The sequence below is a fragment of the Arachis ipaensis genome, chromosome B6, assembly GCF_059453495.1.
Source record: "Arachis ipaensis isolate K30076 ecotype BB chromosome B6, ASM5945349v1, whole genome shotgun sequence".
NCBI classification, from domain to species: Eukaryota; Viridiplantae; Streptophyta; class Magnoliopsida; order Fabales; family Fabaceae; genus Arachis; species Arachis ipaensis.
Window position 1 is genome coordinate 9,832,212 of NC_142441.1, and position 23,530 is coordinate 9,855,741.

General features: G+C 32.6%; 1 protein-coding gene across 1 annotated transcript; it reads right to left on the bottom strand.

The window, feature by feature from the left end:
• Positions 1 to 408: 408 nt before the first annotated feature.
• Positions 409 to 5,479, bottom strand: LOC107646085 (putative beta-D-xylosidase 2). The gene is made up of 3 exons (XM_016350275.3): positions 4,813 to 5,479; positions 2,899 to 3,177; positions 409 to 2,217 (listed from the first exon to the last, which is right to left on the bottom strand). The coding sequence occupies exons 1-3, from the start codon at positions 5,215 to 5,217 to the stop codon at positions 580 to 582; spliced, it is 2,322 nt and encodes a 773-aa protein (XP_016205761.1). The 5' UTR covers positions 5,218 to 5,479; the 3' UTR covers positions 409 to 579.
• Between the last annotated feature and the right edge of the window lie 18,051 nt (positions 5,480 to 23,530).

Genomic DNA, 23,530 nt, shown 5'->3' on the forward strand with positions numbered 1-23,530 from the left:
ATTATTACACCAAGTCAAAAGGCAATTCAAACGTGCAGGCCCATTTATTTCTTGGTACTGGTAACTGGTAGGTTGTTATAGTCATCGTTGCATGCAAGTCATTGAATTTTGCTACTCACTGTTTATATTTACTTAAGTATGCATTATTGCATCTATTGGTATTCGCGCGTGGTAACAACATTCTCAACCCAAAAAATAATGCTCTGCTTTATTCTGTTGCCGGAAATAAATATTGATTGTACAGTTGTAACTTATTCCATTTATTGTTCTCTCATCTACAATCACTTTCACGAATCTATAACTAATCCAACTTCATTCAAGTTTGGTTGCAAAAAGGAAAATAATGGTAATAATATGCAGGGAACAGAAGCAAGGTCCATGTAACTTGTTCTTGCAGCAACAATATGATTCGTATCAAGAACATGGATATCTTATTGCCAAATACCAATGTGTTTAATCAAACTTACAATTACAATGATAATCCCCAGATCCTAAAGGAGAAGAGAGTTCTAGAATACAATTCTTTAAGGATGAATCTATGAACAGTTTGCCTTTGCACTATGAATAATAGACAATGATTTAAGACTTAATAATCCCAAGTGCTTGTGCTTGAAGTGAAATTGAGTGCTTAACATCATCACCAATATGAAGACTATGTTCCCCCATTGGGATTCTCCTAATCCCGGACTTGTCCACTACACTAAGCAGCTTGCACACGTGGATCTTGATTTGGACTCGCTCTTGGGCCTGTGCAGGGACATGGACTTTCTCAAAGCCCACAAGTTGCTTCTGTGGAGCCCAATTACCACCCCCGGCAGGGGGAGCTGAGAACACTAACACTGTGTGAGTGCCATCTCTTGAGCCCATATTTTTAACGTCCACATGAATAGTGATGGAGAGCTTCCCACACCGTGCATGAGTCACTCTAATTGCCTTGTTCCCCAAGTTTGTGTTGTTTGTACGGCGATGTCCATCCACCGGAACTGACACCAAATTGGGTGCACTAGCTACTCTATGAACAAAATGGGTGTATGTAAGCCCATGTCCAAATGGGTACACCACTGGGCCCTTGTAGAATCTGTATGTCCTTCCTGGGTATGATGGGCTTGATCTCATTGCCATATTTGTCATTGGCAAGTTTCTAAGGTACTCTTGTGGGTACCATGTCATAGGCAGCTTACCTCCTGGGTTAGAACTTCCAAACAAGATATCCGCAATGGCGGCGCCACCGGCTTGACCCGGATACCCGGCCCATAAGATGGCAGAAACTCGAGGATCGTTCTTCGCAAAAGTGATGTCCACAGGCCCTCCGGACATTAACACCAAAATTGTTGGGCCTCCTGAGGCTGCTGCTACTTTTGAAATGAGATCTTGTTGGTGGCCCGGTAAAAGCAAGCCAGCCCTGTCAACGGTTTCAGCCTCAATGGATTGGTCCAGGCCCATTATTAAAACAGTTGCATCTGCTTGACGGGCTGCTTCTATAGCCGGCCCAATTTGCTTGTCATCAATACAAGCGACTTTGTCACAACCCATATGATAATTTGCTTGTGCATATCTCATTATTCCTTGTAAGGGGCTTGTGTACCCGCAAGCAATACCCGCATAGTTGCCGATCATTGTGGCAGTGACATTAGAATTGGGCCCAATGACAGCCAAGTTTCGGTGACGCTTTGGGGAGAGAGGCAAAGATGGGCCATCATTCTTAAGGAGTACGATTCCTTGCGTGGCGGCCTCAAGGGCGAGTTGTTGATGGGCCGGGCTGCACACATCTCTTGGTCCCAGGTTCCCATATGGTTGGGTCGATGGCTCTCCGTCAAACATTCCCAACCTCATTTGGACTGAAAGAATATTTGCTAGAGCACCGTTGACATGGGCTTCAGCCAACAAGCCCTTTTTGACTGCATCCTGGGTGTGAAGCCCAAGGAAAGGACCACAATCCAAATCCAAACCAGCTTTGATGGCATCGGCAGCAGCTTCTTCAGGCGTTGTAGTATAGTGTTGGCTGCTATAGAAGACTCCCACAGAGTCACAATCAGATACAATGTAACCATCAAGACCCCATTGGGCACGAACCGTTTTCTTGAGGAGATTGGGGTCGGCGCAAGTGGGGACACCATTCACCTGATTGTAAGAACACATCACACTCGCCACTTTGCCTTCCTTCACACACATCCTGAATGGCACATCAAATGTGTCCTCTATGTCCTGCTTGCTCACCTACACAATACACATCCTACATTCGCTAATTATATTTGAGTCATGTCAATTTGTTATGCTGCATATATTATCAAGTTATCATCAATTACAAGTTGATTAATCTCTAAGCAAGGATAGGGAAAGAATATATACAATATTATCTCAAGTCCAATCATCTGACTCATACCCATCCTTATCCACTAATAAAATCAACAGAATTCAAGAATCCAAAGTCGCAAACAGCATAACGAAAAAGGAATACATAATGGACCCACAACTCCTAAGGCTTTCTAAAGTGTTAAAAGGAACATAAGTTATGATACAAATCTTGAATTATAATATCAGCATTAAGAGGATTCCCACAATTCCCATAGCAAATAAATTTCGATGTCAACTTGTTAACATTAGTATAGTATGAGGCACCACACATGCGTTACTCGTTCAATAAATCACCGATACAAACTTACAAAATCAAAACAGAAATACTATTTTTAAAATTAGTTATTATATATTTATATTTAACTTATTTTTAATATATATTTTATATTTTGGTATATTTTTTATATTAATAATTAATTTTGATGTAGCTAGTATGCTTGAATTTAGAATCACGTACCTATTCACGTGTAACATAGTAAAGATAGGGAGGTGCCGCACCATAATATAATAATCAATAAACAAAAAATAATAAATGATGCGGACCTCTGCGTTAAAGTGGAAGCGATCCACACCGTTCCAATTATCAAGATCATACGCGGTGAAGTGTTTGCAGCAAGCAGCGACCTTCAACCGGTTACCGTCTGCTCCTTGTAGGCCTCTCACATAACTAGCAGCATATCTACCGGCTAAGACAGGGTCCTCACCGGGAGTTTCTTGTCCACGGCCCCACCTAGGGTCCCTAAAGATGTTCACGTTGGGGCTCCAGTATGTTAGTCCACCTGTTCCTCCGTTATACATTGCCCTTGCTTCGTCCGAGACAACCTGCGCAACCATTACCCATTAATTAAGGATATAAAAATAATCTTACATTACGCTTTTGTATAGTACCTCATTCACAAAGTTTTCTTGCATTACATTTTTTTTTAGGATAATGCTCATAGAAGATCACAATTTTTCTTTTTATTTTTACTTTTGAACATTTAACTTATACCTTATCCAAAACTTTATTATTATTATTATTATTATTATTATTATTATTATTATTATTGGCTAATGGCTATAGTTATTGATATACTTAGAAAATTGTGAGTGCTGACTGCTGGTGCATTATTAGACTGGCATGATATGTGCAAGTTGCTCAAGGGAAGTGAGACAACTCAATAAACATGCCATAAAGACAATGAATGATATTGCAAGTTGAGGTGAACCAATCACTGAGCAAATCAAAATCTAAAGAGAGAAAGATTCGGTTAATATAGTAATAAAATACCATCTCATATAGGAAGCATTTCTCATGTACTATGATATTAGGTGTTCTAGTATTTTTAGCTATTGATTTTAATTAAGAATATATTTTTACATGTTAACAAGATCCTATTTCTTTTCCTTTTTATATATTTTAATTTTCTGAGTCATCATGGAATTTGGAGCCACTGATTTGCAATTATTCTTGCCCCATTGATGATGATGAGCAGAATAGTAAAACTAGATATAAATGATGAGCAAAATTCCAGGCACAGAGTTACACATTTTATAGTCAACAAGGACATAGGTTTTAAAGGTGCTCTGTTTCTTGAATGGCTGGACTACTGTCATTGCTATACGGAAATGTTCTTGACCATTTATGTGGGCGGGAAATATAGATTAAAAAAATGAAAATATTTAATAATAAAAATATTAGTTAAAAATAATCAGAATTTATCTTATTTAATATTTATTAATTATTTTGATAATTTTTTTATCTTCGTTAAAAAAAATATGAGGATTATTTGATAAAAATATATAAGTTATCATGTATTTTATATTGATGCTCAATTATTAATGCATTTAAGTAACACACTTTATTGCAATTTGCTACTGTGAAGTGTAAACCACTGTTGCACCAGCTCACCCAACACTCACCAAGTTACCAAAATTTCATTAAAAAACAAAACAGTGATATGATGAAGAGAAGGACAAACAAAGCAAAAGTGAGGCACTTTCTTCGGGAAGATAGCATTAAAAAAGGGTCCCTAGGTATTTTATCTATTCCTACTTAGATATGTATATATTATCAGTTTATCACTATTCTTTTTTCTTTTAAATGAACTTTACTATAAGAACACTTTTAAGATACATGCAAGCTATAATACACAAAATTGTAAATTTTAATGTATTAAATAGTAAAAAATCTACTTATTTTAATGTGGAACTTGATGTACCAAACTAAAAATGTGAAATCTCTAGAACTTATATATTTGAAGTTAGCCAATAGTATACATATGTTCTATAACATAAAAGGAATCAAATTAAAATTAATAATTAAGTTGTGTTATATATATATATGTTTATTCATTTTCATACATGGAAAACCGACTAATTCAAGCAATTAAGCTAAGTTTTATTAATTTCTTACATGTCTTATTCTAAACTTAGGACTATGGTTATGATTTAGAGGGAAATAAGAAATGATGTAACCTGTCCAATGGCCTCCCACAAAGAGGCATTGAAGGAAGCGGCGGTAGTGATGACTTGAGGGAAGCTGGTGGCGCCAGGGAACTCCCCACCAAACCTGGTCCCGGGCCCCACATTTGACACCCCATGAAGCGCCTCCGACCACCACTCATACCCTTTCATCCCAAGCCTCGGAACCGCCGCCGCATTGTCCACCAGCAACCCCACCTTCTCCTCTAACGTCAGCCTCCCAATCAAGTCCCTCACCCTCTCCGTTATAGGCAGACTTGCCTTGCAGAAGGGCAAGTCATTGGTGTTGCTGTTGTTTGGGTCACACGCGAATGGGTCACGTGACTCTACCGTGTAGCCCAGAACAAACAGCAACACCAACAGGCTAATGAGATTGAGGAGTGAAAATGGAGAAGCCATTTTGGTGAAATGAAAGTTACAACCGTTATGGAGGCTTGGTTAATGGTTTTGTTGCGGAATGGAGAACATTATATATAAAATGGAGAGAAGAAGTGGCACTGTGCCATCTTGATGATGTAATACACTGACCTAGCTACTATCTTAATTGGTCCATTGATGATTTGATATTTTTTTGAGTTATGTTTGTTCCTTTTTTTAATGAGGAAAATATGATGAAGCAAGTTGCATTGCATTAGCGTGGGTGGTGAGATTTCAATAAAGTTACAAAGAAAAGGGATATATAATCGAGTGGATTTAAGTGTCTAAGGAAAAATTAACCACCACCGCAATCTACCTGCCACTTTTGAAGCAACCCCAAGCAGGCAAGCACTATAACTATATATGTTTAATTATTTAGAATACGGCGGCGTTAAGACTTGTTTAATGTTTAACATTTCTGACACTATATAAATATTTTATTTAAATATTATTTATACATTAAAATTAATTATTGTATATTTTTATATTAATAATTAACTTTAATAGCTGATTTGAGTTTATTTTTAATCTTGTATTCGACATAATGCGCATTGTTTATGTTAGCTTCAACTTTACTCTGCCATCCACAATACTTACCGGCTTATTTAACTTCTTTCATGAGATTTCTAATAAGAATTAGTAGTTCTTGATTCAATTGATCATGTATCATTAATATATATTTTTTTTAAATGAGTGCCCGTTTTCCAAATCTAGAATATATTAAAGGATAAAATATTATTTTGCTTCTTAAAATTTGAACTAAGTAATAATTTAGTCTTTAATATTTTAAATATTTTATTTCAATCTTAAAAAATTTTAAATATTTTATTTTAATTTTAAAAATTTTTAAACAGAATTAATATTGTTCATCTATTATTAAATTTGATACAAACAATTAATATATTTAAAAATTAATAATAATATTTAATTTTAATATATAAATAAAATCATCTCACCAATAATCACTTACATAAAAGTTTTTTCTTTTATTTTGAAGTATTGATGATTGATGGATAAGATTTAATATTTGTTTAAGATAAAGGAAAAAAAATATTACAAAAAAGTTTTAGTTATGTTTTTTAAATAAAAAAAAAGATATGACTTAACAATAATATTATTAATGTCTATATCACTCACTTTTTTAACTATTTGTGTAAAAATGATAAGACAATATTGAAGCTATTTAATTTTTTTTTTAAAATAGAAATAAGACGTTTAAAATATTAGAGATCAAATAATATTTTATTCTATATTAAATAAAGAGTAAACATTTAATTTGATTCCCAAAAAAATTTAGATTGGATATTTTACTCTAAATCAAACTTTTATTTTCTATAAATTTTTAAAATAATTTTTCCTAAGACAAATTAATCACTTTGTTATTCAAAAAGGACTTTTTTTGTGACTAAAAGGATTAATTTATCTTATAATAATATATTTTTTGAGATCTAATTAATTTATAATAAAATTTGTACGTTAGGCATTTATTTACCATATATTAAAAATTTGATTAAAAATAAAAGTGACGAAATTATCTTGTTAGAAGTAATTCTTAAAAGTTTTAATAAAAGAAAATTTGTCAAAAACTAAAATGTTCCCTCTAAAATTGATTAGAAAGTAGAAACTAATTTGGGAGTTTAATTACTATTAAATAAACAAAGCTGCTTCTTATGTTGTTTTGTACTGTGCACAAATGACTCTTGTTAACAAACTTGGTTGGTTAAGTGGTCAGCTTACTCGTCCGCTTAAGTAAGTGTCGGGGGTTCGAATTCCATATTATGCATGTAGCAACCTATTGACCAACGGCAGACCCTTAAATAGAGCTCAGATTCGCGACGGATTAGTTCTTGACCGATTGGGTTGGAGAATACCATGAAAAAAAAAAAAATAAATGACTCTTGTTCGAGCCCATTTATTATTGGCATCTCTAGGCTAGGCGGCATCTATGTTTATGCAAGATTTGGGTTGGGGAATTGGTTTGGTTGTATATAGTTGGTCCTACTTATTAGACATAAATAATCAATTAGGGTGATGGTAGATACAACATATTATTGACTTTCTGTGGTTGGGGGGTTATCTTTTCCGTTTCTTTAGTCTTCTTGTTATACGCTTGGTAAGCACTAACTATATTTTTTCTCTAAGAAAATTATTACGGATTAGGTGATTCAAATTACATGGTTGTTAGATATTATGATCTTGAGAAACAAAGAAGGTCTTGAAAAAAAAAGATATACTCTCAGGAATAATCAACAAGTTTAATTTTACTTTTCATTTCTCTCTATATGCCATGTACTTCAAATCCTCAATGTGGAAAGAACAATTGACATCCAAGCTACAATACATGACATGAAAACCAAGGAATAATGTCAAGTCGTCATTATTATTATTGTTGAGTTAGTTACCAATAGATTCAGTTGCTTTCATAATTTCAATTAATTATATAATATTTTTAGTTATGCTGTTAACTTTCTCATGACCTTTTTGTAAAACAGATTGAGTATGGTACACATTATTGATTATTCACCCGGAGCTAACTAAAAAAATAAGATCAAATTAAAGCGTAAAATGAAGAGAATGAGGAGTAATTGATGAGTAGGTATAACTGAATTACAAGAAGTTAGGAGGAGTAATTAACATTTTTTTCTTTTGATCTATTGTGTTATAATTTTGACCCAAATGGAGAGAAAATGTTAGAAAATTAAATCAAGAATATTCAAGAAAGTAGTACAACTATAACATATTAGAACATTGAAGAAGTTTAAAATAAAATTGAATTGGAATTGAATACAAGTTGCACTCAAATACTCATCATCTCCATATTAGAAGAATGAAGAATCATGAATTGGAAGCTTCAAGATTAATGATTAAGAATTTGAAGTAAAATTGAACAAGGAATTGACTAGTCAAAGTTTCTACATGTTTCTTGAATTATTACAACTAGTGCTTAGTTGTTATAAGAATTATTATTTTATTATGAAGGTTTGCCTATATAAAGGCTTCATATGTATATGTTGTTATCCATCTCTCCATGAATCAAAATACTTAGTGTTTGTTTCAAAAATTCTCTCCTTATTATTATGAGTGTTAGTGAATTTGAGAGATGAAAAATATAATAGCATCATTTATATGAGTGAGTGATTCTAGGGCCAATTAAGTGTGGGTATTATACTTACATTTGATATCAGAGTTGGTTAATCCAGCGCCTGATGTTTGAGAGTTTGTGAGGTGTGAGAGAGTTCTCACGTAGTTATTTATTCATCATAGAGTCGATATGGCAAGTACTTTCAATATTGTGTGGTCCGGTCCTAAGTTAGATGAAAAACTTGATTATAGTTATTGGGAGACTTTGATGTCTACCCATTTGAAGGCCCAGAACTTATGAAATTTCATTGAACCAGGATTGCAAGAAGGAGCAGATGCTGCCGAACAGAGGAGAGATCAATTGGCGCTATCTCAAGTTCATCAAGGAGTAGATTATACGGTATTTGGCAAAATAGTAAATGCCAAAAGTATAAAAGAAGCATGGAACACATTAAAGCTATCATATAAAGGTATAGATAAAGCTCAAAAAGCAAAGCTACAGTCTTTAAGAAGAGAATATGAAAGGTACGAGATGTCTAGCTCAGAAAGCAATATTTTACTCGTATTACAGATCTTGTCAATAAGATGAGAGTTTATGGAGAAGATGTGCCCGATAGTAAAGTGGTGGAGAAAATTCTTCACACCATGCCGATGAAGTATGACCATGTGGTGACTACGATACTAGAGTCACACGATATAGATACCATGATGATTGCAGAGTTGCAAGAAACCATGGAAAGCCACATCAATAGAATACTGGAGAAGTAAAAAAAATCAACTGAGAAAACCCTGAAAAGCCAAGTGAATTTAAATAATATTGCAGAATCAAGCCGTACACAAGAAGGACGAGGTCGTGGTTTCAATCTTCAAAATAGAGGTAGAGGAAGTTTCAAAGGTAGAGGTCGTGGCAATTACAACCAAGGAAGTTACAATAATTTTACACCACCTAATCAAGTAAGAGGTGCAATGAATTTCAGGCCTATCAACCGAGGAAGAGGCCGAGGCAATATTTATCAAGAAAGAACCAATTTCAATTGCTTTCATTGTGGAAAGTATGGATACAAAGCAGCAGATTGCAGATTCAAAATGATGAATAACAATCAAGCACACGTTACAGAAAATCAGCATCAAAATACTGATGATAATCCAGGTACTCAAACTTTATTTTTTACAAGTAATTCATGTGGTGAAGATGAAAATATATGGTACTTGGATAATGCTTGCAGTAATCATATGTCTGGTAAACTATTATTGAAGTTTGGTAATAGTACAAAGATCTCTATTGAAGAAAAAAGGGCACATACCAATTAGATTGAAGGATGGTTCTCTGAGTTATATTTCTGATGTTTTTTATGCTCCTGAACTTGATTACAATTTACTAAGTATGGGGCAATTATCTGAGAAGGGATATAAAATGATAACTTATCGTAGATATTGCACTATGTTTGACAACAACGAAAGGTTCATAGATAAAGCGAAGATGACTTCAAACAGAATGTTTTCATAAAAAATTCAACATGTTAATCCATCGTGTACGAGTTCTGTGATACTTGATGATAATTGGTTGTGGCATATACGGTTTGGGCATTTTTATTTTTCTGACCTAAACTACTTGTCAAGAAAATGACTTGTTTTTGGACTACCACGAGTTTATATTCCCCATTGTGTTTGTGAGATTTGTCAACTGGAAAAGAAGCACAGAGATCCATTCCCTATAGGAAAGTCATGGAGAGGTAGAAGATTACTTGAAATTGTGCATTCAGATATCTGTTCTGTAAAAATTCCAAGCAACGGTGGTAGCAGGTATTTTATCACTTTTATTGATAATTTTAGTAGATATACATGGGTATACTTTCTGAAGCAGAAATTAGAAGCATGTGATGTCTTTAAGACATTCAAGGCGTTTGTCGAAAAAATAAGTGGCTATAAAATCAAAATTCTCAGAACAGACAGAGGAACAGAATATCTTGCGTGTTCAGAATACTTTAAACAACACGGAATTCAACACCAACTAACAACTAGATACAATCCTCAACAAAATGGAGTTACTGAAAGAAAGAACAGAACCATCATGGATATGGTCAGATGCATGCTCAAGTTAAAACAAATGCCTAAAGAGTTTTGGGCAGAAGCAGTCGCAACAGCAGTTCATATTTTAAACAGGTGTCCAACAAAAAGTGTTCGTGATAAAACTCTAGAGGAAGCTTGGAGTGGAAAGTGGCCTTCCATTCATCATTTCAGAGTCTTTGGGTGTATCGCTTATGTCCACGTGCTAGATCAATTAAGGAAGAAGTTAGATGACAAAGGCAAGAAGTGTATCTTTATCGGCAATAGCACAGACTCAAAAGTATACAAGTTGTACAATCTAGAAACAAAGAAAGTAATCATCAGCAGAGACGTGATGTTTGACGAGAAAGCCATGTGGAACTGGGACACAAAGACAGAAAAGCAGCCGATTGTAATTTCAAATACATGTGATGATGAAGAAGAAAGACAACCGGATGCAACCGAACAACCAGAATCATCTAGAAGACTTCAAAGAGAACGGAGACTGCCTGCTAGATTAGCAGATTATGAAGTTGGCAATGACAATGATCAGTCCGATGAAGAAATAATAAATTTTGCTCTATTTTCAGATTGTGAGCCGTTGAACTTTGAAGAAGCCTCTAAAGACAATAATTGGAAGAAATCAATGGATGAGAAGATTCATGCCATTGAGAAGAATGACACATGGGAGCTGACAGATTTACCAGCAGATAAGAAGCTGATTGGAATAAAGTGGGTTTACAAGACTAAGTACAAATCCAGTGGTGAAGTTGATCGTTTCAAAGCAAGATTAGTTGCTAAGGGATACAAACAAAAGCCAGGTATCAATTATTTTGAAGTATTTGCTCCTGTTTCTAGATTAGATACTATTCATATGATTATTTCACTCTCGGCTCAAAATAAGTGGAAGATATATCGAATGGATATTAAGTCTGCATTTCTAAATGACACTTTAGAAGAAGAAGTGTATGTTGAGCAACCTGCAGGATATGAAGTTCTTGGAAAAGAAGATAAAGTTTACAAATTGAAGAAAGCTTTGTATGAGTTAAAGCAAGCACCAAGAGCGTGGTACAAGAAGATTGATTTTTATTTCATTGAGAATGGTTTCAGAAGATGTCCATTTGAACATACTCTTTATATCAAGTTCGTTGAACCTGGAGATATCTTGATCGAATGTCTTTATGTTGACGATTTGATCTTTACTGGCAACAATTTGAAAATAATTACAGAATTCAGGGAGGCTATGATAAAGCACTTCGAAATGACGGATATGGGCTTGATGTCTTACTTTCTTGGCATTGAAGTGGTTCAAAAAGGTGATGAAATTTTCATTTCTCAGAAGAAATATGCAAATGATATTTTGAAGAATTTTCAAATGGAGCACTCAAAACTAATTTCTACTCCAGTCGAAGAGAAGTTCAAGTTACTAAGAGAAGATAAAGAAAGAGCAGTAAATCCTACATATTACAAAAGCTTGATTGGAAGTCTAAGGTACTTGACTGTGACTAGACCAGATATTGTGTTTGGAATTGGTTCGCTTAGCAGATTTATGGAGGAACCTTGTACCAACCATTTACAAGCGGCAAAAAGGATTCTTCAATATATCAAAGGTACTTTAAATGATGATATTTATTATGAAAATACTAATGAAGTGAATCTTGTCTATTACACTGACAGTGATTGGGCTGGAGATATAGAAACAAGAAAAAGTACTTCACAATTTGTATTTTATCTTGGTTCTGGTGCAATTTCATGATCATCAAAGAATCAACTAGTAGTAGCACTTTCTACAGCAGAAGCAGAATATATAGCAGCAGCAAATTGTGCAACGCAAGCAGTTTGGCTAATAAGAATTATTGAGAAATTGAACGAGAAACAAAATACTCCAACAACAATATTTTGTGATAACAAATTAGCTATTGCACTTTGCAAAAATCCAGTATTCCATGGAAGATCGAAGCATATTGATATTCGATTTCACAAAATTAGAGAGTTGGTGAATGAAAAAGAAGTTTTTATTGAGTACTGTCCCACTGAAGACCAAGTTGCAGTTATCTTTACCAAACCGTTGAAGACAGAGTCATTTTACAAGTTGAAGAAGAAGTTTGGAATGATAAATTCTACAAGCTTGATTTAAGGGAGGCAATGTTAGAAAATTAAATCAAGAATATTTAAGAAAGTAGTACAACTACAACATACTAGAACATTGAAGAAGTTCAAATCAAATTGAATTGGAATTGAATACAAGTTGCACTCATCATCTCCATATTAGAAGAACGAAGAATTATGAATTGGAAGCTTCAAGATTAATGATTAAGAATTTGAAGCAAAATTGAATAAGGAATTGACTAGTCAAAGTTTCTACATGTTTCTTGAATTATTACAACTAGTGCTTAGTTGTTATAAGAATTATTATTTTATTATGAAGATTTGCCAATATAAAGGCTTCATATGTATATGTTGTTATCCATCTCTCCATAAATCAAAATATTTAGTGTTTGTTTCAAAAATTCTCTCCTTATTATTATGAGTGTTAGTGAATTTAAAATATGAAAAATATAATAGCATCATTTATATGAGTGAATAATCTTAGAACCAATTAAGTGTGGGTATTATACTTGCAGAAAAATTCTTAAAGTAGCTTATGCACAATTCATATTTTCATTTGGCATTTCCATCAAGAATATCATCAACAGACAACCTCAAATAAACTTGCAACTACGTAAGGAGGTCAACAAATCCGGCTACATCTAACAGCATATTTAAGATACCTATTTTACATAAGCGCGAATAAGTAGAGATAAAGATGATATGGCACCGATGTTGTCCCATATCCGCAGTATGTAGTTGTTGTTGGTTGACACTTGAAAGTAGCTAGCTTCACTTGGAAGCGAGGGTAACTAGTTAAGATTAATTAAGGGGATACGCAGGATGAACTTAGAGCTAGCTAGCTTAGCATTGCTATGTTGGACGGTGAAACTTAATGTAATGACATTATCCAAAGAAATAAAGGAAAAAGCATTGCTTTATAATTCTACAAGATAGACAGGCATTAATTAACACATTGTTGAAACTTTTTTTTTTGTCTTTATGATCTTTTTCTTTTTTGTTAATATATTGACTTGATAAGCTAAGCTATTCTAAAAAAAGTCGAAATGGAACAGGGTATATCTAATTAATATCAACTTTGGTTGATGACGAATTAAAAAAAAATCTAAAATTTTAAAAATCGAATCGGTAATTGAACTGCTCTAATTAAAATAGATAAAGCCAAGTTTATTTATAAATGAAAAGGTATTGGATACCAAGAATTTATCTGTCAATTTTTTACAATAATAATTAATTTTAAATTTTTTAAATTTAAATTTAAAAATTAATTAAGTAAACCAAATAAAAAAATATAAAAACATCCCCCTTCTCTCCCACATAAACCACCCCCAACAACACATAGAGACCCTCTTCTTTACCGTAGTGCCGTCCACCATTGCAGAGCCATTCTCATCATGATTCACAGCGCCGCCGACCACCACAACGCTCTCCTCGTCGTGATTTGTAGCCCTGCCACCACCGCATTGCCGGTCTCGTCGTGATTTACCACTACCGTCGCAGCCCTCCTCTCCTCGCGATTCACAATTCACTGCCGTTACCATGCAGCCGCACAGACTGATCAAAGACACTTCCACTAGAAGACACATCCAGGAGACACATTCACAAAGACACTTCCATTAGACACAACCATAAAAAAGACACCTCCATTAGAAGTTCAGCCCAGCGTGCGTGGAGGCCAAGCAGGTGAGCACGGGGGAGGTGGCGTCAGGTGGCACTACAAGGAAAACACCCATTCAGCCACACTTTTTTTAAGCTACATTTGAAGTAGGCTACGCTTTTTTCTGTGTTACCATTTTATAGGAGAATAGGAAACATAGTTGTGGCATTACTTGAAAAGTGTCTCCTTAGATATTATAAAGATCGCTTATAAAGCGAAGCCTTTTCTTAATATCTATAGGTACACTTTTTTCACCAAAGAAAACGCTTTTCAAGAGTAGTCTAATTGTTAAGTTTTGGGTACGCAGCGTTTCCTATTGCAAGAACGCCAAATACACATACGACACTTGGTGAAAATTTTGTTTTCTTTTCACCAAATCACATAGCCCGCGCCACTCACCCGTTCGAAGAAAGGTTTCCCCCCTCACCACTTCGCCACTCACCTTCGTCCTTCTCCACTCACCATCGCTCCTCTTCCCCACTCACCACTCACTACTTCCCCTTCGCCACCACTCGTCGCTACCACCGGTCCTCATCCGCTTCACCTGCGTTCACCTACCATTGTACTCATTGTCGCCGCACCTTCGTAGTCTCTGCGCTCACCATCGCGGTCACCGTCGTCGTATCTGCGCTCACTGTTGCCGCTCAACCTCGTCGTCTCTGCGCTCACCGTTGCCTTTCACCTTTGTCATTTCTTTGCCGACCGTCGCCGCACGCTTAGCATCATCGTCTCTGCGTTCAGCATCGTCCTCTCTGCGCTCACCATCGTCAAGAAGGTATGTATTGATTTTCATTTGGTTCTGAAATTTGAGAGGTTTAGGGTTCCGATTTTAGGATTTTTAATATGGGGGTTTGGTACACTAATTGCCTGTTATCAGTGAAATCTGAAGTTTGGTTTAGTTCAAGTGATTCGGTTATTGTTTACTGAAATCTAAATTGAGTAGAGGTCGCTTGTAGTTCTAAACCATATTTTTTTGGATCATAGAAAACTGAAATCCAGTCACTGCCATCACATGAAACTAATTGGTTATGATTTTTTATTGCTTCCTTAATTGCCTCTAGTAAGACAAGAAGATCGAGATTCCTTAATATATTTCTGTCACGAATAATTCTATGAATCAAGGTTGCTTCTGTATAGAAAAAACCATTGAATAGTTCTTCTCTTACTATATAGAAACTAAAATGATTAGATGATTATGTCACCTCACTCAAGTGATGATGGAAATTGTAAATTAAATAAGAAGTGAGATGCTCTGAAAAATAGGACGATCGAGAAGATTTGTCATGTATGGAGGGACCAAATCCAGTTTCAAGTGCACAAGGAAGCATGCCAGGAAATTCAGGTTTATTCTTATCTTTAGTTGCTGGCTCAGTTCATTAGGCATCTTTTGCATCCCAACAGAGATCAGCAGGTCATAATTTTTTTCTTGATTAATTTTTTTCTTTGATTTTTCATTCATTTTTTTTCTTCTCTTCTTAATTTCCATTTCTACTGATGTTCTTATGCGTTACAACAATTTTTTGCTATTTCAATTTATTGTAATTTCTGTCCAAAAATTAAAAGAACTTTTGTTATTTGTTCTTATCATAAGTTGACCCCTTTATTGTATAATAGGACATGGTTTACCTGTTCTGAATAAAGAAGGTAATCTGGCATCTCTAGATACTGATGAAGGAGGTTAGATCTTCGATTCTTCATCTTCTGAGGTACAAATGTCACATCAAGTTATCCTATATTCCTTGCATCTACTGGTTTTATGGAGTATTAAATGGAATTGATTTCGAAAAATGATCTTGAATTGGTAAATAATTCTGGTATGACAGTGTTACAATACGCTGCTTATAGTTGGGATGAGAATATTAACATCAAGATTGCAAAATGTTGTGTTTGTAATTGAGAGGGAGTTAACTTTTCGATTCTGATTTCTTTTGTATATAATAGGTTCAATATCCTGGAGTTCAGGATATCATAATGACAGATATCCATAACTTGCAAGCATTTGCTTTGTACATGCAAAAGACAGATATCAAATTTGATCTATGTTCAATAACAAAAGAAATGGAAACACAGGTGAACTTCCTTTTCTGATTATATTGACACTTTGTTGGTTCACACCTCATATATATTCCACACATCGACAAAACTCTGCATTTTATCTTAGAATATTATAGAATTTCATTCGAGAGGTTGATTTAACTGGAAATTATCTATGTCAAATTTTTCTTTAACTTGGATTCTCCTTGGTCATTCAGATTTCTTTAAAGACTTGAAACCGATTCAGCAACTGTGAAAAAAAATTAGACAAGCGATTGACAACTAAACTGAAGTTACTGTACAACTCATTAATTATACAAAGACCAATAAGCAAGTCTAATGTTTCTGCATAGAAAACTACTTTAATATCTAGGCAAAGTTAATATAAAATGATAGGAAATGTTAGCAATTTTTCCCTTATTAGCACTATTTAGTTGATTAAAAGGAAACAAAATACTAAGAAGTATTGCCTACAAAATTTTCTAATCTCAATTGTCTTTCCTCTATCAATTGCTCATTGTTCAGATGAAGGTGCTGTAAATGGAGGAGGAGGAGCTATTTCAATAGCTCTTGTCCTGAATCAAAATGCTGCCAAGGTAGCTGTGGCTATTACTTTCACTGTCCACAAAAAAAATTATATATTAGCATTAAAAGTGGTTTGTTAGTCAAGCTGGATTTTTTTAGTGTAATCATTGATGCGTATATGCTTTATCATGCAGTTCTTTGCAAGGGAATGCCATCACAGAAAATATACTAAAAGAATTAGGAAATCTGACAAACTTGCATTGGGCAGGTTGGATTTGGAAAATAATAGATTAACTGGCCAAATACCATCTTCCCTTGGCAATCTAAATAAGCTCCAATTCTTGTATGACAATCTCTAATTACTAGGTTTTACTTTACATAGATATAACGAGTCTTAGCATATTACTGTGCGCTGCTTAATCATTTTATTCCTGCCCGAAAACCAGGACACTAAGTAAAAACAATCTCAATGGCACTATACCAGAGTCACTTGGCAATCTCCCAAGCTTGATCAATGTGTATGTGAAATAATTCTTTATACAATTTTGAGGTTACTGCTAAGTATATATTGTTATTTTATTAGCTGACTGGTTGTTCAAACTTCTGTTTGGCAGCATGTTCGATTCAAATGATCTTAGTGGTGAAATCTGGGAGCAGTTGTTCAAAGTAACTATGTACAAGTAAGTTCCAGAAAATCAAGTTTAATTCTTGTAGTTTGACTACTTTACATAATCTTGTTGCTTACTACTTAATGGAGCAATGTCTCATTCACTTTCCTAATTTAATTTTTTTGTACTTATTTTTCTATATAATTATGCAGGATAATTTTGGGGATGTTAGTGAAGATTAAGATGTTTATTATGATGGTTTGTTGGCAAAGATCGAGTAGTGTTGAAAATTAAAAGATGTATGGTTGATTAATGACTTTTATTAGAAGATACTTATATAGGATATATTTTAATTTTTGTAGTTTATTAGTAGTAAACTCTAAGTGGTCTTAAGTATATTTTCATGAGTTTGTTTAATTTAGTGTAAGATGTATGGATATTCAAAATTATGATCATCTTAATATTTTTGGTTTATTATAAATATATTTTGTTAAAAGATCTTTTTTATTATTTAAAGAAATTATTTAGTATTATTATGTATTTATTTTTATTTTATAATATTTAACTTATTTAATTAAAAATACAAAATTATATATGTAATCATATTACTAAATATTATGTTGTACAAAAAATTATTAGAATATTATATATATATATATATATAACAATGAGGGACCTAAGGCTACACTTATATAGAGTAGCTATGATATACAATGTGGCTACGCTTTAAAGGTGATGCAGTAGCAAGGATAAGTGTAGCCTATTCTGGTAAGCATGGAAGCTGAAAAGCGTAGCCTTTGGTCTTGAACAACATTACTTAAAAAACGCACCCTATTCTCAAAAGCCAAAAGCATAGCATTTGATACAGAAAAGCGTAGCCTTTGGGAATAGGCAACACTAGTATAGGCATCCCCACAAAAGCGTCTCCGAAGCCTAAAAAGCGTAGCCTTTGCCTAAGGCATCATTTTTTTAATTTTTGGCTACACTTTTCAAGTGTACCTGAATGAATATTTTTCTTGTAGTGTGGTCTAACAGAGAAGGTGACCCGTGAAAAAAAACATGGATACAGGACTCATGTTGGGAGGGTGGCAGTGCAACGACGAACAGCTCGGCAAGGATGAAAGTCGGCAACGACTTGGGACAGGGACGCCACCCAGAACGTGTGTGGATGCATCGGCCAAGGCGACGCCTAGAACTGGGTGGAATGATGGACTCCTCGGCGCAACGTTGACGAGGACGCGGAAGTCGCTCGGAGCGGCAACAACGACGTTGATCAGAATAGAGCTTGCGAATGGTAGCTATGGCAGTGGAAGCGTCGGTACTGGTGACCATTCCATGTCGTCGGTGACTTCACCAGTGGATGACGGCGATGCAGTAAGACCAGCAAGTGCGAGAGGAACAAGAAGGGTTCTATGGTGATTTTTTGAAATTTCTTGAAAGGTTAGGTTAAGGTAATTGGAAATGAGTGTTTGAGTGTTTTTTTTTTTAAATTGAATTTTTTTGTTATGGAATCCATTTAAATTGGCTGGTAGTGAGCAGATATTAAATTGATTACCTAGCAAGATTCTTTATAAAAGTACAAGTTCAACCTCAGAGATGTTCCTATAGCCTCCTACTTATTGGAACTAAATCATGGCCTTTTAACTACATTTATGAAAATCTTGTAAACATACATGCCCATACATGACATGAAAAGATTAATTATGTATTCATTGTTTTCATTTTATATAGATAACAATTTCCATATAACTGTCCGGAGATATGTGTTATTTGAATAATTGTAATAAAAGTTGTCAATGGATAGTAATTAATAATTTTTGTGTAAATAGTTATTAGCAATTATAATGTCTAATAATAATTCTTGTCATGTACATAAATTATTTTCAATCAATATTATTATATACTTTAGAATAAATAACACATAAGATTAAGGGTTAACCACCAAAAATGCTCCCGAATTATTCAAACGCTGACAGAAATGCATCCGAATTTTACTATTGACAAAAATACCTTTAAATAATTTAAAAACATAACAACAATATCCAACAGTAAATATATATTTTCAAAAAATGCCTTAGAGATTGAATTTTGATGTGATTTTTTACAAGAATAATTAAAAAAATGAGATATTATTATTCTTAAAATTTGATAATATTTTTCTGAGGATATATTTTTTTGTGATTTTTTAAATGTATTATTAGTTGTTAACAAAAAAATTACAAAAAATATATACACAACAAAAAATTACCAAATTTTAAGGATACTAATATCTCATTTTCTTAATCATGCTTGCAAAAAATTGTATCAAAATTCAATCTCTAATATATTTTTTGAAAAATACATATTTAATGTTAGATAATCTTGCAAAAAAACTAACATTAAATATATATTTCTCAAAATATACATTAGAAATTGAATTTTGATACAATTTTTTGCAAGCATAATTAAAAAAATGAGATATTATTATTCTTAAAATTTGGTGATTTTTTGTTAAGTATATATTATTTTGTAATTTTTTAAAAGTATTATTGGTTGTTAAAAAAATAATTATAAAAAATTATATACTTAACAAAAAATTATCAATTTTTATGTATAATAATATATTGTTTTTATAATCATGCTTGCAAAAAATTGCATCAAAATTCAATTTCTAAGGTATTTTTTGAAAATATATATTTACTGTTGGGTATTGTTGTTGTGTTTTTAAATTATTTGAAGACATTTTTGTTGATAGTAAAATTCGGGTGTATTTTTGTTAGCATTTGAATAATTCGGGAGCGTTTTTGGTGGTTAATCCTAAGATTAATTAATAATTTAATAAAAAAAAGACCATTATAATCTCTCAAAATAAATTTCATAATATTTAACAATGTAAAAATAATCATCATAGTTGTGATGATATTATACTAACATAATTCAATAAAGATAATTTTATATTTTTTATAAATTGTTTTATAGTCAAAAGTAATATAACAAAATTTTTTATAATAATTCATATTTGTTTTCTTCTATGAAATCTGGACCTCAACATATTTTTATCGTAAAAAAATTTTCATATAAATTTATTGGGAGGTGAAATTTCCAAAATTTGAAAATTGTTGGTGATTTTTAAAAAGAGAAATGTTAGGAAGTTATTATAATTTATTATTTTTTGTCATCACTTAACCATCAACTCAATTTATTTAGTTTAGTAATCCAACAATATCTTTATCACATACTTTTAAATATTGATGATTAATTGATAACTAAAAACGATAAATTTTAATGGTACTCTAATATTCATTTAAAAAATGAGATGTAAAAAAACTCGTCTTCGGCGGTAAATTATAAATTTAATTTAAATTTTTAAAAAGATAATTTGCGGATGCTCAGCGAATTTTTTTTTAATATTTTAGAAGTACAGTTTGCTGAGACAAATTATTTTTTATTTTTTAAAAATACAATACGTCAATAACAAATTCTGATCCCCATATTTTAATACATAACAATATTATATTACTCTTCTAAAAATCACAAACCCTAGAATTATATACAAATTAAAAAGTGATTTTTATCGTCTTTTAGGATTGGTGTAATAATCCATGCAATGTGCAAAAATGTTATTTTAATTATTGGTATGTAATAATGTCATGTATGTCCTAGAAGTTTGATAAGTAAATGCCTTAATGTACTTAGCTAGAAATACTTAAGCAATTAATGTTAAGATGGTGTTGCGGGTAATCTATATATACACGTAATAAAAAAAATGCTCTACATATATAATAAATCAATCTATGTATATTTTTATATTTAATTATTTATATATATTTTACGTATATTTTTTAACATAATAACTTAACTATAAAAAAATAAAATATTTTATAATAAAACAATCAAACCATTTCACAACACAATAATCAAATTTTTCAAAATACAAATAGTTAACTATAACAAATTCGGTAGATAGTGGCAGAAATTTTGCGGCGATTTTATAAAACCGCCGTCAAATGACATATTGCGGCGCATATCGCGGCGGTTAGAGACGAGGCTGCAATCAGGATTGTATTTAGCGGCGGTTTTTTTGAACCGCCGCCAAATGACATATTGCGGCGCATATCGCGGCGGTTAGCGATGATACTTCAATCAGGATTGTATTTAGCGGCGGTTTTTCAGCAAACCGCCGCTATCTGTAACGTCGAGTGATTCATCATGTTACATTTTGCGGCGGTTTTTACTCCAACCGCCGCAAAATGCGTATAGCGACATATTTCATTGGTTTCCTTTAATAACAACCATCTGGATATAATCTAGTTTATTTAAGACTACTATTTTAGCCTAAATATGGTTTAATCATTGTTACTTAATTTCGTAACACTTTTTTTAGATCCGTTTTACGTAAAAAATTTTACAAATTAAATAAGCTATATATGTTAACTCATGTGAACAAATTTACCAATAAGATTTCCTCATTTACTTTATTGTCATTTAAATTTGCATTCAAACATAAATGTAAAATAAGAAAATATAGTCATAGGCTGATTTTATAAAGTTAAAATAAAGTTGTAACGAGCATATATCAAAGTTACTCCTCTTTGAAGTTTTGCCTTACTAAACATAAATCAGAAAACTCTAAGAGTAGATAAACATGTAAACCTGCGACCCAAATCATTAAATTAAGGGAATCAACGTAACTCTTATAATAAAAAAATCAAAATTTCTCTCCAACATCGTATTGACCTGGCAAAAAATTAATAATTAAAAATATTTTCTACAAGTCATTAAAAATTCAAAACTTTATAATTTTACAAAATTATAATTTTAAATTTTAAATTTTTTTAATGATTGGTTGAGCATTTATTAAAATAAAAAATAAAAAATTTTTTTAATAACAATCTTAACTTGTATTCTTAGATATAAGAATTCATAATAACTAAATTCAAAATTAATTAATATTTTATCAAAATTAAATACTAAATAGAATAAAAATATTTTTATATGAAAACCAGTCAATCATTTGTATATTATCGCGGTTAATAGATTCAATAATGCTAACTGACTAACAAAATATAATATTTTTGGTAAATATTTCACTAATTTTAAATATTAAAGACTAAATTCTAAATCTTAATAAATATTTTTAGAAAATATTTGATTTTTAATAATTTATAAAAAAATTATTTATAATTATTATTTTTTTATTTATGATTGAATGCATTATAAATATTATTAAATGTACTCTTTATTGTACTCTTTGTATATGCTTGGGTCATATATAAATAGATGTAAATTAATACGATCTACTATGGTCCAAATTTCATTCGAAGTAGACCCATTCGAATTACTAGGGACGTCCTAGCGTGCATAATTTGAATCACCCTGATTCGAACTACCCTAAGACTACATGCAAGCATAATTCAAATTGGACAAATTCGAATTACAAGCATTACTACTACTTCGAATAGGACTAATTTAAATTAGTGTTCGTTTGTCTAATTCGAATGAGACTTATTTGAATTACATAAGAATATGCTTTTGGGAGATCCTGGTAATGTTTTTCAATTTGGTAGAATTGTGTAATTTGGTCTTCCATTTGATTTAATTGTGCATTTTACCCAATATATAAGGTGCCTATAATAACTATGATCAGATATAAAGTATACAACAAAAAATTGTGTGGCAATTAAATGTGTTCATATGATATATATCATTATTAGCGCTATATACATCGAAGAGTCATTTGGCTTGGTGGTAACATGACATTGTTAAAGCTTTTCCTTCTTCCAATTTCAGGTTAGGGCTCTTCTTTTATTTGCTATTTGCTATTTTCGTTTATTTGCTATTTAGCGGCTTTAGCGGCGGTTATTCTAGCGGTTGAATGAAACCACCGCTATCTGTTTAGCCGCGCCCCATCTTCCGGCGTTTCATTAAACCGCCGCAAAATATTTTGCGGCGGTTCAAAACCGCCGCTAAACGGCTCTAGGAACCGCCGCTAAGTGCCGCTTTTGTCGTTAGCCACCTTTGTATTTTTTATTTTTGTTTATATATATTTTAATTATAAGTATAAATAAAAAAGGTTTATCTAACATGTGTCCTGACACATGATAAATTTAATATTAATAAAAAATTTTAAATATTTTTATTTAATGAATGCAAAACAAATGCATTAAAAATTTAAATTTTTTATATTTTTAATGAAAACTTTCTTAACTTATAAACTTAACACGTGCCCTTAGAACACAAGATAAATATATCTTAA